At 41.7% G+C, this 17286-nt stretch overlaps 1 protein-coding gene across 3 annotated transcripts in view; it reads right to left on the bottom strand.

Moving 5' to 3' along the window:
• kcnq1.2 (potassium voltage-gated channel, KQT-like subfamily, member 1.2) overlaps positions 1–17286 on the bottom strand; it is a 180861-nt gene that overhangs the window by 134892 nt on the left and 28683 nt on the right. For 2 of the 3 annotated variants that reach the window (XM_034084524.1, XM_034084526.2), the window contains exons 11-13: positions 14741–14900; positions 9864–9917; positions 9419–9530 (exon numbers count right to left, since the gene is read on the bottom strand). In XM_034084524.1, coding sequence (XP_033940415.1) covers positions 9419–9530; positions 9864–9917; positions 14741–14900 — 326 coding nt within the window. The remainder of the gene's footprint in view (positions 1–9418; positions 9531–9863; positions 9918–14740; positions 14901–17286) is intronic. The other variant, XM_034084525.1, reaches the window with a different exon arrangement.

The raw sequence follows: 17286 nt of genomic DNA, 5'->3' as shown, positions 1-17286 counted from the left end.
GGGTCTTTCATTATGACCTGGGCTCTATATGGCTGCTATTAACAGCAGAGGAAATTATACACTGGGGGAGGAGAGAGTAGTGTGTGTGAGTGAGTTTGGGGAATGGAGGGGACACGCGAACAACCGAGGCTTACCTGTTCCCCTTTCATGATTTAAAGCGTTTCCTTCCCTCTGCTGCTTTAAAACATCTGGCTGCAGAGGCATTTAAGGTCTGATTGATAACCTGCTTCTTTATCTCCAACTACAGTGAGTACACGATAAAGAGCACGGAGAATGTCTTTCTCTCTCTTCACTCTAATCTACGGTGTCCCTGAAGTGCAAGACACTTGGAATCGGATCGATCAGGCTAAACTAACCTGTAGCTGCTCCGTCCACACTCACAACAACGTCATACAGACAGAAATAAAGCAGCGACCGTATTCGCCATGTTTTGGCTGTTCTTTTCTGAAATGTTGTTGTGTTTTCTGAAATGCTGCGGTGTCTTGCACTTCATCTTTTTCTTCGTAATGACAAGATGTCACATGAGATAAACTTCCACGGCCACATCTATGAGAAATGAAACCCACAGCAACAGTGTGGTGGCGTTTCGAGAATAAAGAGCGTGGCGAATTCCAGGGTACTCTCTGTGGTGCAGCTGCAAATGTGTGACTGTGAGGGGTGTCGCATATAAAAGTCGTGCAAAGCCTGGTGATGGGGGGGTGATAGCGGCAGCACTTGGCAGACTGACTCTGTTCTTGGTCAGAGTGAGTGCTAAAAAAAGTTCTGAGGATGAGACTTCTATTGAAAGCAGAAGAACTCCCTTCCAGAGAAATCCCTTTGAAATCAACTTTACAACCAAACAGTACCAGGAAGATGAAGCTCGTGCAACAGGCCGCTTCTCAGAACAGTCATGCTCATTTGTATGCATGTCTCGTGGTCATAGCGTTTGTTTTATATCTGCCATAGAGCAACAAGCAATGTATCAGGGTTCTGCAGTGTTCAGCAAATTGCATTTTTAAACCGTTTTACTATAGAATGTAATCCAATACTATTTTTGCAGCACCGTACACCTATGTATTTAATTTATAACAACTTATGTATTACTTCCAAACTTAAATTATATTATTAAGAATTATTGTTATATAACAAATGACCTTGACCTGGACAAGCAGTAGAGGAATGAAAGGTACATTAACTATTTCAAAGTGTTTGCTGTAATGGACACCTGATTATGTGGCAGTAGAAACAGTGTGTCTTTTCACAGCTCAGCACTGACACACAAAAGAGCTAATTAAACAACATGTGGGTACATACAAAGGTTAAAACTACTGTTACTGTCTACTGCTGGCAACAAGAAATATTGTAAAACATGTAAAATAGGTAAATTAAATGTAAACTCTTTAAATACCTTCCAAGGACTTTTTGGAGGGAACTGAATTGAATACATTCTTCGTGAATAAGTGAAGTAATTCTGCAAAGCAAGCCTAACATACACCTGCAGTCATGTTATTCACAGTGTAGAGCTTTCCTTAAATAATCATTCCCATTTCACTCCCAAAATGTGGTGTTAAATGCATATTTCAATCCAATAATAACCATCCTTTCTTTCAGTGTTATATAAATAACCCACCTGTCTCTGTTTAAAATAAAGAGAAGAGATATTTTAGAACAATCATAGCTCCAACGAAAATACGTCTGAACCCTCCAAACTCATAACGTGATCTGAGGCCGTATCCTTGAGGCGATTCCAGGCGGCCCATTTCAGCCAAATCCACCTCCGCTGACCCAGCCTTCGCTCATACAGAGCGGTGTTCATTCAAACACATGTATGCATGGGGGCACATGGACACCCACCAATACACGCACCATTATTATGTGCGGGCATATCATGGGCCAAAGTTGGTAGAAGCCCCTCTCCTCTCCAGCAGGTAGGCGCCCTGGCTGGTAGTCTAGCACTGATTCTGCGTGTAAGAGGGGAGAAACCACAGGGCCCCACAGACGAGCTCCATCAACAGGCTCTCTATTCATCTCCAGGGCCGGAACACTGGGCTCTCAGAAGGAGCTCCGGCACCTGGCTGCGGATGGACGCAACATCAAGAGACTGGGCGGTGGCAGCACCACTCGCCACACCTGAATAAACCCCCCCGGCCCACATCAAATGGCACGCCTGGTCTTTTTGAAAACCTGAGAGCACGAGAGCACAGCAAAAAAAAAGAAAAAAATAAGGTGGCCAGGAGAGTTGTGGAAGGCTGGAGGATTGGCTGTACAAACAGGCCACTTAGGTGCTGCTGCAGACTACAGTTTTCATTAAAAGGAGAGAAGAAGAAACCGAGCCCGGCACAGGAGGAGAAGGTGGAGAGAAACACACACACAAAGACGATAGAGTGTATTTATACAGGTGCCTCTAATATTGGAGCAGGGAGGGAGACACCTCAAGAGACAGGGAAGTATCTGTAGCGAGTCCTGGAATCCATCGAATAAGGACTGGGCTGGGCCCTGCTTTTATTTCACTTCAAAGTAAAGGGTACATCCTTCTCAATAATCACCAAGTATGGAATGATCTGATTTCTTGCACAGTTCTAACGGCAGTAGCTCACTAAGTTGCTCTCAATAGAACCAACTTAATGTAATACAAAGTAATATTGTCAGAATTAATCTTAAATTAAAACGGCATACATTATATACAGTGTTTAGTTGATGTTCTGTTGCACATTTCTTTTAACTAATTGTATCTATACTTGTTTTAAAATATCTAACTACTGTTGGCTAAATGTAAGATTGACTAACAACTAAGCGTCTTTCTACCCCATAAATAAAAAGCGTGTTAGCTTCCTCTTCAGTAATAAATGTGATTCAGAGAGTATAATAATGGATGAAACATTTCCAAATCATCTGGAGTTCATCATCAGATTATTCATGGCTGTGTTTGAGTGGAAATAAATACCCTCAAGCTACCTTATTTTTACTTCCAATCATGAGGTCCTAATAGTTTAATCTGTGTGTAATGTTGGTTCTTTGGCTTAAGTTGTATATTTATCCTCAATTCCAAAATCCTGCAAACTATTAGGACAACCTGTATGAAATAAATACATTCCAAATCGATGATCAAAGTGATGAATGGAACCATTAAATTAATACAAAAACACTAGCCGTCATTAACTGATCCTGTGAGAGTGTAATTGTTAACAGCACTCAGCTAATCAAAACTAACACTATTCCGTTTTTTTGCGATTCATGTTGTGAAAACAGTCATTTCCTGTTTCCTTTTCCATTATATGTTTTGGTCATCGTAAAGAGACACTGATGACAAAGACAAAGCAAAGCTGGACACAGAGGAGACACCTTTGCAGATTTTAAACTAACCCCAAGGCCAAATGTACATACACATAAACCCTCCGCATGCAAACACGTACACTATGTTTTCTGCCACAAACACAAATCATTCCAACATTTCTTATTAGCTTTCAGCCGGTGTCACGATGACCAAATGCAGTGTATGTTCAAAACATAATAAGAGAAGTGTTTCTCATTATTAACAGTGAATACAAGCGATGAGTTTAGTATTAAATTATTAAAAAGATCAACGGACTGCAATAAGATCAGCATGAATTTCTTGTTAAAAGGGGAAACACATTGCGTACTAAACTATGGGTTATGAACTAAAGCAGCTGTGAATGCTCCTCCAGGCCTGGTCCATTCTTATTTACCCTGATCCACCGCACCACACCAGCACCCTAACCAAACCAGCATGCTGTGACAGGCTCAATTCAATCACCACTGTTTCCAAGCCAGGCGGACTTAAGTGGAGTTAACAGTGTCGCTCATATCATTTCCACCCACTGCACACAGAGCAGTCAATAATCTGGGTGCAGCAGTCTGAAATGATGTCGGTGAGTGTGTCTTTCTATTTGGACCATACAGTATACTTATGAAGTACTTGCTTGCTGACTCATTTTCCAACTTGCGGCGAGGGGTAATAAAGCTGACGATTCTCCTAATCACCGATGGTCCCTCGTCATAAAAACTTCCCAGAACCACAAACACCACCGAGGGGGGAGTAAACACTCTCACCCCTTATAACAGCAGCATGTGGGCCTTCATTAATACAGGATGGCCAGTGTCAAGCCCGACTAACGCACTCTTTAATTAGGCCTTCATAAAAATGTTTTTTATTGCCCCGTCACGTATATCATAACAGATGGCTGTTTTTGCTCCAGTAGCTCCAATGATCTCCCCCTAAGGAAGGACATTAACATTACTGTTTTCATGTGTGCCTTAATATAACATACTGTATATATTTTTTCAAAAGTAAACACTGTTTGGATAACATTTATGGCAGGAGGCAGCAATGCTGTAACACTGGCCATTCTCCTGCTTGTGCATGTGCAAGTTGAATCATAACAGAAAGTCAATTGGGACCTGGAGTGATGTAGAAATGGGTAAAAGTGCACAGTAAACATCTGCACAGTAGCACTGGCCACCACAGCATGCTTGGCAGAATGTTAACAGGAAGAAGTCTCTAGCTGCGTTTTGGGTCACTGTTTGAGGCTTCTAAATGAAAACTGTAAGTGTAAAAAGAACTGCAAACCGCATGTCAAAGCATCGAGGAGTCTGAGAGGTCATTTTAATTTTGTAAAGAAAGCTCTTGTTTGGTTTAATGTTTCCCGAAGAAAACGGACTAGTTTCATCTCAGTGTAATGCAATGCACTCGAATCAAACGGGACACGGTTCTGTTTTTCAGCCACAACTTAAAAAGGGAAGTTGTAAGTCAAAGCTATCTACCAGGGAAGTTATCCTGAATGGCAATGGAAATTCAAGTTCTAATGCATTCTGGGAGCTTATTAGAGTTTAGAATTTGATCCTATCCATCCAAAGCAAAAATAATATACAGTAAACAGTCACAGGTCAAATATGCCCCACTATCCAACATACACAAATGTTTCAACTCGTCGCATGACATTGCACAATAAAAGCCAAAGTGTGTATTCAAATGTTGACAAGTTTTGACTGGAGGCTTGTACACACAGCAGGAATCGAAGCACAAAGTATATCCTGTAAGAACAAGACAAATCCAGTTCTGACTGTAATGTACTGGCTCATAATGTAGCATTTACTGTATGCTGGTTGCATTTTGGAAGAGTGAGAGCAGTCTCTAATGCATCCAAAGGTAGAATGGAGGTCACATCAAAAGCACAGTGTGTAATGAGATTAAGTACTGAATCCCAACATGTTCTTTTGAGCAGATCATATGAATCACTACAGTAAGTGAATGTTTGACTGCACCAAGACTATGTTCTGTCTTTTTATGCTCTAGAAGTTGGCAGAAAGTCAAGAAACCGGGCACAATTTGTTCTTTTCTTCCCATGGTTCTTTCTCAATCTTTTCATAAAGCAGCAGCACCCGGGCAGTTTCTCTCGCAGCAGGGCAGGAGTTCACGGATCTTACCCCATCCATTTGTCTGTGTGCACATGTGTCTTGTGCTCATATTGGGGCCCATGCCTGTAGTTTGTCATTCAAATTCTTGGCAGTAAAGCCAAAAATATCGAGAGGATTAACTAGATATTTTCACATTAGAATCTTGCATATAATACCCATACAATAACTCAATCACCACATGTTTTGTGGCACAAAGTTAAGGTAAATGTGGGTATATTGATATGTTTTTTTGCCTCTTGACTAAACACCATATGTTTGAAACACCCCTCCATGCCATCAATACCAGAGTACAGTGTGCAAGACAGGCATGCAGGGGCCACACAGACAAAAAGTCAATTTGTTCAGAGCTCTGCACAAAAGACGCCAGTTGCTCAGCAGAGAGAGGCCCCTACTTGAAGAGGACAGGCCGTGATGCATGTGTCTCCGCCTGCAATCCCTCCTGTGGCGCTGCAGTGGGTTTTCATTGTTTATCTCCTGCTAGCTTGTAAGAGGGGAACTAATTAAAAGCTGCCTGCAGGTGGCCCATGCAGGCTTTTACAGGTCTGAGAGGACACAAGGGGGAGGAGGAGGCGGAGTGGGCGGAGAAGCTGGACACACCCAGCAGGAGGAAGGGCCGACTGCCTCAGGTCACACGATGACAGATATTACGGATCTGGTGCTGCTAAAGAAAAATCAAAGGGAACTATTTGTGGGTACCGGCACAGAGAGCATGTAGAAAGATAGATGGGACACATTCTCTGCAAACAGATACAAAGGGCCTTCCTCTTTTTCTGGCCTAAAAGGTGTTCTTAGAAACATAAAGTCATTTACCAAGAAGTTGAATGTCCATCTGCTTTGTGGTGGATTTAAGAGCCGCAGCCCGGCTATGGTTTCATATGATTTCATTCTACAGCCAACCAGTCAATCTTAGAAATCAACCACAGAATGAACTGTTCACACACTGTATCTGAAGGGGAATCATAGCAAATCAAGCCTCATTTACACATGCCAAAGTAAACAGATAGTGAAGAAAGTGTTTACAGCTTGAAGGGAAAGAGGATGTTGATGGTAGGGGAACAAGTGTATGTTTTTTTTCTTCTATTTGAGGTATTTTGATAAAATCCAACAAATCACCATACGCTGGTTTACACAAACAAACAAGGCAAACATTCAGTTGTGTCTTCTCAGGGGGGAAAGGAGCATGCTTGTGTGTGTTATGTAGGTGTGTGTGTGTGTGTTTTGGGTTCAGAAGAGCGAAGACAGGATTGCGTGCGGACGCTGCCCTGCACCACTTCCTCTTCAGAAGCCCAGAGACGTCACAGCCAGCTGTATTGATGCCACACACACACACACACACACACACACACACACACACACACACACACACACACACACACACACACACACACACACACACACACACACACACACACACACACACACACACACACACACACACACACACACACCACACACACACACACACACACACACACACACACACACACACACACACACACACACACACACACACACACACACACACACACACACACACACACACACACACACACACACACACACACACACACACACACACACACACACACACACACACACACACACACACACACACACACACACACACACACACACAGATTTTGGGGGTAGTAGTGTGCTTCCACAGAGCCAAAAAAAACAAAGGATTGTTCCCGTTAGTTCTGTTAAAAAAGTGATAGAGGAACCACAAGCGTAGAATAAAGGCAGTTTGAACAAACACCGACTTTCACTGAAGAAAGTGCCGGCAAAACTCTCAATTCTATATCTAAAACAACAGTAAAACTGATGCAGGGTGTGTGTGAATAACCTCAGGCAGAATGGGTGGATCTGGTACACTTGTGCAGAAATCCAGATAAGGATGCTAATGACATGCACATGACTTGGTGGCGTGACACCAGCAGCTAAACAAACCAGTCATGGAAATGTGCCCAGGATGGCCCAAATCTGAGCCAGGCTCCTACAGCTGAGTGAAGAGTGAGCTATTCAGCACCCAAAGGTCCAACACCCAAAGGTCCAACACCCAAAGGTCCAACACCCACATGCAAACACCAATGGTCAGACAAACATGCCAAAAAAAACTATAAATAAGACATCTACAAAAATGAACATATGAACATGAGATCACACAGGCTGAATTTTCTTTTAAGGATTACCATTAAAGTCATTTTAAAACAGGATATCGTTTGTAAGAATATCCGGATGATTCATGCATCTGCTCGAGGGACGTTCATTTTGAACCGACTGGCAGAATGTTTTTCTACTAACCATTTCATGCTGTTTTTTGCAAGGCTCATTGAAAGTTGACTTTTTAGAGAATATGACGCATAGCTATAGATTTAACTTTGCAAGAGTTTATATACTATGAGCACAAGCTTTAAGATTTACAGCAGTAGCAACAAATAATACTTGCTTGATACTTAAAGCAAAACCCAGACTTCCAAAAGCGATTGGTTTCATAAAAAGAAAAAGGAAAGAGCCAAGGTATTAAAATATGAAAAACTGCAATCGAATGTTCCGGGAGTGGCGCTCATATCAAATTCAAAATGATTAATGGGAGTTTGAGTGGTGGGGAATGGTTTCTGTGATTTCTTTGGTATATCAAGGATGACATTTTCCATGCTCTCCCTTTCACCAGCAGATAAGATCAGGGCAGACTGAAGGATGGAGGGGTAGAGAAAAGGGACAAAATAAAGAAGAAGGAAAGTAGAAGAGCCTGCACAGTGACTCGTGGAGAAAGAGTCCTGGAGCAGAGCCACTAATGGGCGGGTCAAAGGCTGCCAAGAGAGAGAAGAGGCGTTCGCGGCTCACAACTCTTGTTTTACTGTAAAAATGGGTTTGTTATTGTTATTTTTACATTAACAAGTTATTATCCTTAAGATATTAGATATAACCCTAACCCTAACAAACCCATTGACACCTTAAGGGAAAACTCAGAAATATAACAGAAATGAAAACATGGCAAATATATATACACACACTAAAAGCACATACAAAGGATAAACTGGCATATTAACCCTTCACTACACATGAGCCTCACCTCAGGCGTTATGGATTCACCATCATCAACAAAACACACACAACAACAACAACAACAACAACAACAACAACATGGCAGGCCCAAGGAGCATGTCGTCTTTTTTAAAGCCCATATTAAAGTGAAGCATCGAAACCTTCTGCATGTGGTCCTGTAGGACTTGGCATTACCTGCCTGCGTAGTATAATCAGCTAATCTGTATGCGGTGAAGCTCCATGACTCGCTCCCAGGAAAGAAACTACAGCCGTCTCCCACTCCTGGGATTAAGCCAAACAATTGTGTTGACTTATAAGTGCAAAGGATTTCCACTTCTGCTTCAATGTGAACACGTGTAGTAAATGTTGAGAGAGTTTACTTGGGAAATTAAATGTGGGAGCAATGTTTTGTTGATACTGGGGAAAAGGCAGAAGACGGTAGAGAAATAATGGGGAGGAAAGTGCTTTTAGTAGCATTTAGTGACATGCTCAGTTACACGACGTTAACAAAAGCAAATACATTCAGAATTACATTTTAGTTTCCGGGGTCAGAGGGAGGAAGGAATCTATTTGCATTTCAGCAGTAAATTCTTAGTCCTATAAGCATCTGTTGACAAGCCATCCGGTACCTTAACATTTCCTACAACCTATTGAGAGGGATTTCTTTGACATTTCCCTCAAGTCTAAAAGGATAATCCCCTTTATAACTCTCTGTACCTGATACAGCCAAGGCCCTCGAGAAGTCTCTTTAACCCTCGAGAGAGTTAAACAAAACGACTTCATTTAGAGAGCAGCTAGAGGGGCTCTCTGCTCTGACAAAAGGCCTTTAGGTACCACCACAAGTAGGGAAACCACTGCTATATGTTCAAGAGAATGGAGGTCAGCGCAGGGTGATGGATCGGAGGGAAATTGGGGGCTGCAAAGAAGAGCAGCGGAGACATTTCCAGGGACTTACTGCAGTTTCACCACAGGCGGGGGAATGTCCTCCACCATGAAGTCCAGATCGTCGGTTAAGCTGTTGGCGCGGGAGATGTCGATGGAGGTGCTGTTATCATGTTCCTTCCTCACTGCAAAGGACAGAGATAACAGATTATAATTACAATACATTCATAGTTGGCCATGTAAACTTGGTACATGTTTAATTCTGTGTTTTTATTTATTATTTTGGATTGCAAAGAAAAAGGGGTGATTGTTACAGTGCATAACTGGGAAGCTAGCAGATACATGAACAATTATTCAAGTAAATATAAATGCACAGAGATTACATGATGGAGGAATACATTTAAAAGTGACTTTAAATGATAGTTAAGGACAAAGGACAATGTTGGGGTCCAAGTACATCATATTTTTTTGTGTGTATGAGAAGAACAAAAAGGGAAAAAAAGGAAAAAGAAAGATACCTGGAGAGCCAGGGCAGCTCAGAGTGTAAGACGACCACGAGTGTAGAGGAGGGCCTGATTCACGCAGAAAGAATTAAAAGAAGAGAGAAGGGGGAAAAGAATAAAGAAAATTGAAACAAAAGGACTTCATAGTGGGTTTATTTTCATTATTCAACCATTTGATGTAAAATAAATTCTGTTATTTTAATATGTCTGCTGTTGGAGAATATTAGGGATGCATATTTTGAAAGGTTTATATCAGGAAACAGAAAGTGCAGTCCTGCAGTTCAACAGTGGCGCTGGCTGGCTGCTGGCACGGCTAAAAACAACATGTGTAGCGGGGTCTTGACCTGCCGTCAGACTGTCAGCGGCCGGGTTTGACGAGTCTCTCCACCGAACCACCAGGCCTCCATTGTGATAAAGAATGGAGAGGCAGAGCTGTATGAATGACCAGTCCAATTCAAGCACAAATCCATTCAACCTCTTGCGTATTCCATCATCGAGTTTGTTTTAACATTGTCAAATCCGGAAGCAGAGAAAGAGATTGAGAGAGGGAGAGTAGAGGCAAGGAAGGAGAGAAAGAGAGTGGAGGAGGGTAACCACCAGCCACCTTTAGCCTCAGCTTCAGTTCAATGAAGGAGACGTGAACTGGCTTATCGGCTACACTAACAGGATAAGGGTTTATTAACAATATGCAGTTTTATCTGGCCCATCAGTGCAAATGTGTTTAGCTGGGAGAGTACGAGCCAATGGCAGGAGAGAAAGGGAGGCGAACTAAGCGCAGAGAAAAAAAAGGACAGACAGAGAGGGTGCTGCATTGAGAGATTCTCACAGACAGGGAGGAAGGTGGGGCCAGACAGATAAGTGGAGCGATAAGCCGGACACTGACTAAATCAAACAATGAGCAGTTTATTTCTGACCACTGGAGCTCCACAATGGCCGCTTATCAACTCCACAACCCCCCCCGCTCTATTTAGTGTCCCAGTCTGGGTCCCCGTGGTCCCCTAGGCTCCTGTCCAATCCTCTGGTCCTCGCCCATGGAGCTGGCAGGACACCCGGTAAAGAAAACAGGCCGGGTCAACCCAGGACCGAGTGCTTGGCTCTGGTTTGGTCCGGTTGGGGACAAAGGCCTAGCCAGCCAGTGAGTCTAATTAAAATACTGTCTGGGCCACATTGAAAAAGGCAGCCGAGCTAATGATTAACACAGAGGACTTTTTAATGGGAGAATGAGAAGTACTTAAACAGTAAAAGGGTGATTACATAATGCGCTACATTCTCAGCCTTTTTTTACATACACGAATAATATATAAAAGGGTCTTAACTGCAGTTTTCTTGTCACTTAATTGTGTGCACAGTTTATGCCTTAACATGCAAGATTATATAAAGGAATTCTGAGGAAGCTTCCATGCGACCAGAGTGCACTCACATATTTGTAGACATCATCTCTGTGACAAAATGTCATAACCCATAATCCCTGGAAATCCCATTTAGTGCACATAATTATGTGGATTTAGAACATTCTGAACATTCCGGTCTTTCCTGCAAAGAAAGGCGGAAATATGATTAATATGAGACTGCAACATGGCTGAAGTACACAACTATGATATGTCCTCTGAACATATGAAGTCAACAATCCCCATCAGTTCCTGCTTTGCAACACAACTGTTTTTAAGGAGACTTTTAGACTTGACATTATACATTTCTTTGACTGTTGCTAAGCACTCCATTTGATTTGTTTATTAAAGCGGATATAATCTATATTTTTATAGTAATAGTGTATGAAATTATACAATTAGAGACATGTATCATCTGAATCAGCTTTACAAAGTTGTATAGTGACTTTCAGCTCATACTTATCCGTCTGGCTGGCAGCTTTACTGTTTATGTACACTCTTAATGCGCTTAATGCTGTTGTTTTGGGCCACAGCAGGCAGCTGTTTTCAGTCGAACTGTTCTGCACCAAAAAGAAGACCAACTCAGTTAACGACAAATACCGTACTTTTCGGACTATAAACTGACTTTTCCCCCCCAGACATACAGCTAACGGCCACTAGGGAACCTCCTAGATCTATGGATTTTACAGGTCAAATTAACCACCTTTAACTCTATGGGCTCTATGACCGGTCCGCGCCCGCCACCTTTAAGCGGCGGGCTCCAGCAGGAAAAGCTGGAGGCCGGAAAAGAGTGAGACAGGTAGCGCGCCAAAGTAAAAGTGGAACCGAGAGACAGAACGAGAGCAAGACAGACGGACAATTTAGCTGCTGCGGCTTATATGCAGGTGCGCTTTATAGTCCGAACAGTACGGTACCTTGATATTTCCCACAGGACTGAGTATAAGCAAAAAACAGAGCTACAAGAAGAGAACATATTGGACTTGCATTCCCCAGGTGGACAGCAACCAAATGAATTTTAAAGTTGCTCTGTAAGCGGTGGATGTATAAATAAGCAGATGTTTGCCATATCAACTTCAAATATGACGATTTGTCTGCTGCATTCAAGTAAACAAAGAAGTTTAAAGAGAAAGAGATTGTCTTTTTATCCATATTTCCTTTAAAATGCTTTACTTTAATTAGTTTACAAACAACCAAACCGCATACCCATGCAGCCTACTGTATATTAGCTGACTCATTAACCTAAACAAAATCTAAATTAAACTAGAGTGCTATATAGGAAAGTTGTTCTATAACTCAAACACAAATCATGTGTGTGTCAGGCTTACATTACTCTTTGAAACCGTGATTGTGGTTAAAACAAGATATATATAAAAGCATCACAGACACAGTTGCGGACAGTTGACATTGCAGATGCCTGTTTTATGGCTGGATCTGAAGCAGAGATCACACAGTCTCCTGCTGTTTGAACTCTACACATCATCATTAGAGACAGCAGGCTGCCGGCGCTGGCTTCTTCACATGCTTTTATGTCATCCCACAGCATGGCCAAATCCCTTTTCCACTCCATGGTCTCAGCACGAGGAGTTCAGCATATTTTACTACTATCTAACCAGTTTCTTGTGATTGCTTTTTCCCCATTTAAATGCAAGACATATGTTTTCCTTCGTTATCTAAGATCCTCCCAATTAAGCAGGAAACAACATTTCCTCTCATAAGTGGTTGCTCTTCTAGAGATCGTCTGCCTTTACAGTATGTTAAGCGTATGTCACTACAGCTCCTTTTAATGATGGCACGCTTTGACAAGGAAAAACTCATAAAGTGGATTTATTAACCTGGAGTCTGGGTCAATTTATTTGAAGAGGATAGCTTTTAAGACAGGAAGTAAAACCCACTGCACGCAGCTATCGATCTCATATGTGTAGAGGCCTGCATTGAAAAGATGAAATATATTGTTATGTCCAAGTGCCGGCATCAAGTACGAACCACAATAATCTGTAACGTTCTAAAAAAAAACACACCTAATTTAGGGTTTGGCATGTTTGAGTGCAGCAATACCGTAATCCGCACGTAGTATAACAAATAATTCCCACTTGTAACCTTGATAAGAGCCTATTTTTACGTTTTTCCACTTAAGCCCAGAGTGAGTGTCTGTGGAAAGCAGAGGGGACAAGAGAAGCAGTAAAGAGCTTGTAACCATGACCTCTAATCACCACTGAGGGTGTAATGGCTTCCATCTGGCCTGCTGATGACACCTGGCAGCCATCTTGGCCTTAAGAGGATCAGAATAGGACCTCGGTTTACTGTGTGAAAATGAGAAACCAGCACAAAACAACTCGTCCCATAATGTGTAAAGATCTTCAGTGTTTGTATGAACTGAGAGAAAAGACTAGCTCCAAAATGTCCAAAGAGGTTGTCTCTTCTGCAACGACTAACTAACTCTAACGACTATGTGCACAAAGACAATATCACAATGATAGAAACTTCAATAGGACATCCATAGGACTGGCTCTGTAAGCATGTGCTTGTGCTTTTATTTACACCCATATATAGCATTTCTGAGAGAGTTTTAGTGTATAATCGTGTACATAAATAATGACTACCTTCTGTCAACGCCAGATCTGCTCGCATATGTTACATGTCTTACCGATATAAACCTCCACATAAACCATAATAATGAGCTGATTCAGTTATTAGGATTTAGCATGACATGTAGTCACGCAGCAGCAGCCACTGAGTGAACTTTCTCCAAGTATGAACGCCTAAGTGACGGAGAACAAAAACAATTCTCGCTTCCAGGTTTTGACGTCAAACTAGTGTACATGTGTTCAAATAAGTGCATTATTAGATTTGTTTTGTACAGAGATTCACTCTGAGAAACGCTTTTAAACACAAAGCTACAAGCTGAAGGCTAATACTTTCAAAGCAAATGCCATAAAAGTGTTATTCATCATGGAGTTGGAGCTTATTCTATTACAATATCCTGAATGCAAAAACATGTCACATTTTTACTGAAATAATGGATTTCCAAGGCCTCGAAGGCCACATGACATCATTTAACAGCCCTTTACAAACGTTATGTCATCAAACCAAACTGTGTTAAGAGGATGAGATGAAAAGTGAATTACTGTGGATAAAGCAGCAAAGCTTTAAAGCGTAATCAATGCAATTCAAAAAACACCTTCAAAAACGTCCCATATACTGTAAAACTAAAACACGGCTTTTGAAGTGTTTGAAATAAAAGTGCCGTTATGAAGAGCTCCAAAATTAATTCAGTAATTTCAAACAGGGCTCAGTGCTTTCATGGGTTATCTTGGCGAGTTGGCTTGTCCGGGAGTTGTTGGAAACAAGGCAATATACAAAAGAGGTAACCCCATTTTATCTGAAAAACATGGACCTAAGACTGAAAATGCTATGTGTGACAATAACCCTTAATAGCTATTTGATATCAGTTTAAATACTGTACACTCTTTAACATAAGAGCAGCGCTTTTTTCCAGTGCATTACCTTCATTATTGTCTCTTTGCCCTCCCAGGAAATATGGGACGTCTTTCTTCTCCTCAGAGTCGTCAATATGATCGTAGGTGATCTGGGGGATCGATACGGCTTTATCTGTGGCAAGTCCCATCGAGCCATTTAACTTCCTCCTCCTCTTGGTGCCCCTTCTCTGAAAGACAAAGGAAACGTTAACCCAGTAATTAAACTTAAGTAAGTGTGTTGTTGATTCAATTCTAAATCACATACAATAGTCTTCTAACTTCACGCAATCGCTCTGAAAATGTGTTCAAGCTATATCGTGTACATCCCAATAGCCAGTATTTGTAGCCAGGGCTCAGTTCTTCACCTGCCATTCAACTGGCAGTACAACAGACAACTAAACCTGTGTGGTAACATTGTGGTGGTCCTATAGTGAGCTCATCCACCAATTGTTCTGTATCCAGTGCACTTTCACTAATCGAGGTAGGGTCCCTCTTTCCAGAGATGCAAATCCATAGAGCACGACATTTCATATTTGTATTTAGTTATTTTGCTGCGTTTTGTGTATTATCTGTGCAGAAAGGCATGTCAGTGATGTTTTATTCGGTATCAACCGCCAACTATAGAAATATTTTAGAAATATGGAATAGTATTACAGACTCATGGCCTGCAGCAAAACCTTTTATTTTAGACACCCTTGTTTATAGCTTAGAGCCTCCCGCATCACTTTGCATGCTAATGCTTTCAATTGTTTTCTCTGCACGAGTGAACTAATCCAGCCATTATAGCAAAGGGATAAAAAAAACGATGCTTAGCCAAACACAATGAAATTACAAATCACCTTTTTGTATTTTAGTACCTGTAAAATTCCCATTTTTGTTATAGGTCATTATCTCACAAAATGAGCTTGCACGCTGGTGACATCAGTGGTATGCGTTTAATCTCTTCTTTCAGATCATAATGTGCCGTGTGAGTCAGTGAGTTTCTGAGGACATAATAGTGCCTCCAGCCCACTCTTTAGACCCGCTGACCAACACTAACGTCATGGATGTGGAAACTCAATTATTTGGACTCAGTGGATCAGACATTGGCACTGACGAGAGGCCAGCAGTTCAATCCAAATACCCGAGGTTTGAAAGACTCATTAGCAGAGAGGGTGAGAGAAGGAGGTGGTGGTGGAGGAAAGATAGAAGGGCATGAAGAAACTGTAACAAACACTGAGAGAAAAAGCATTGCGAGCAAGAATGAGAAATAAATAGACAAGCCAAGAGAGGGGCAGAGGAAAAGATACAGGAAGAGCAGGGAAGAAAAAGACAGTTTAAAAAGAGAAGAAACTGGACAGGAATCTTGAAAGCCAGAGAAAGGGGAGAGAGAGGAGAGTCAGCGGAGAAAGTCACATGTTGAAACAGAAAGGAGCGGAAGCAGCCTCCATTCTCCCCAATACATTTGGGTTCAATGCTACACAAAGATTTTTTTGTTGTTGTTCTACTAGACAAAGGTTTACTCCCATGAGAAAGGCTGCGGTGACATCATCTCAACTGACTGAGTCTTTGTCCCGCGGACACAAAGGCCTCAAGTCATCCTGGTGGAGTCAGGCCTTCGGGGAAGAGGGGGGTTCGCTGTGTGTATGTGTATTTGTGTGTGTCCTTCCACGTGTGTGTACGTTTGTGGGAACTTAACTTGCCCTTTTATGCTGTCTGGCCTACGCACAACATAGCTAATATTGTTGAGAAAGGTGAGCGGCACAATACGATGTGGGCCACGTATGCAAATCTGCTCTGCATGAAGACAGGCTGAGAAAAGCTCTTTTGTGGACTTCTTGATGTTCAGCTCCTCTCAAAGCCTTATTTCACATGTTTACTTGAAAATGTCCTTTATGAGAGGTACGACATACATTAATTGCTAGTTCACAATGAAATGTCTACAGCTAAAATATTAATAAGGAGATGCATCTATGATCTGGGTGCCATTTGTTTTTTAGGTAGGGTTTCACCATCATTGGATAGATCAACGTCACTGTAACATTTGTCATAACCCGGCTCATAGGGTTAGAAAAACAGGTAAGTACACAGTGTTAAGGGTAAAGTAATGTATTTATTATGCATGCACTACCAAAGAGAAGGCCAAACCAAAGCCAGACAGCCAGAAAACATATATATATATAATATATATGGAATATATAAAATAGTGTCCATGGTTGCACTTAAAGCCTATAGCAGCAACAAAATGCATTCAGGGCGGTGCTGCCATCCATGGAGGACCTTTACTCCCAGCGGCTCAGGAAGAAAGCCCTCAGGATTATAAAAGACCCCCATCACCCCAGCCACATGACATACTGGTACTGCAGCATCCGGACTAAAACCACCAGACTCCGGGACAGTTTCATCCGACAGGCAATAAGACTGCTGAACACCTTAACTGTTGAAGCAAAATATGTTAAACACCTAAAACTGTTGAAACAAAATATGTTAAACACCTAAAACTGTTGAAACAAAATATGTTAAACACCTAAAACTGTTGAAACAAAATATGTTAAACACCTAAAACTGTTGAAACAAAATATGTTAAACACCTAA

Source organism: Pseudochaenichthys georgianus, chromosome 6, assembly GCF_902827115.2.
Source record: "Pseudochaenichthys georgianus chromosome 6, fPseGeo1.2, whole genome shotgun sequence".
Lineage (NCBI taxonomy): Eukaryota > Metazoa > Chordata > Actinopteri > Perciformes > Channichthyidae > Pseudochaenichthys > Pseudochaenichthys georgianus.
The sequence above is the reverse complement of the archived record's forward strand: the minus strand, read 5'-3'. Positions and strand labels throughout refer to the sequence as shown.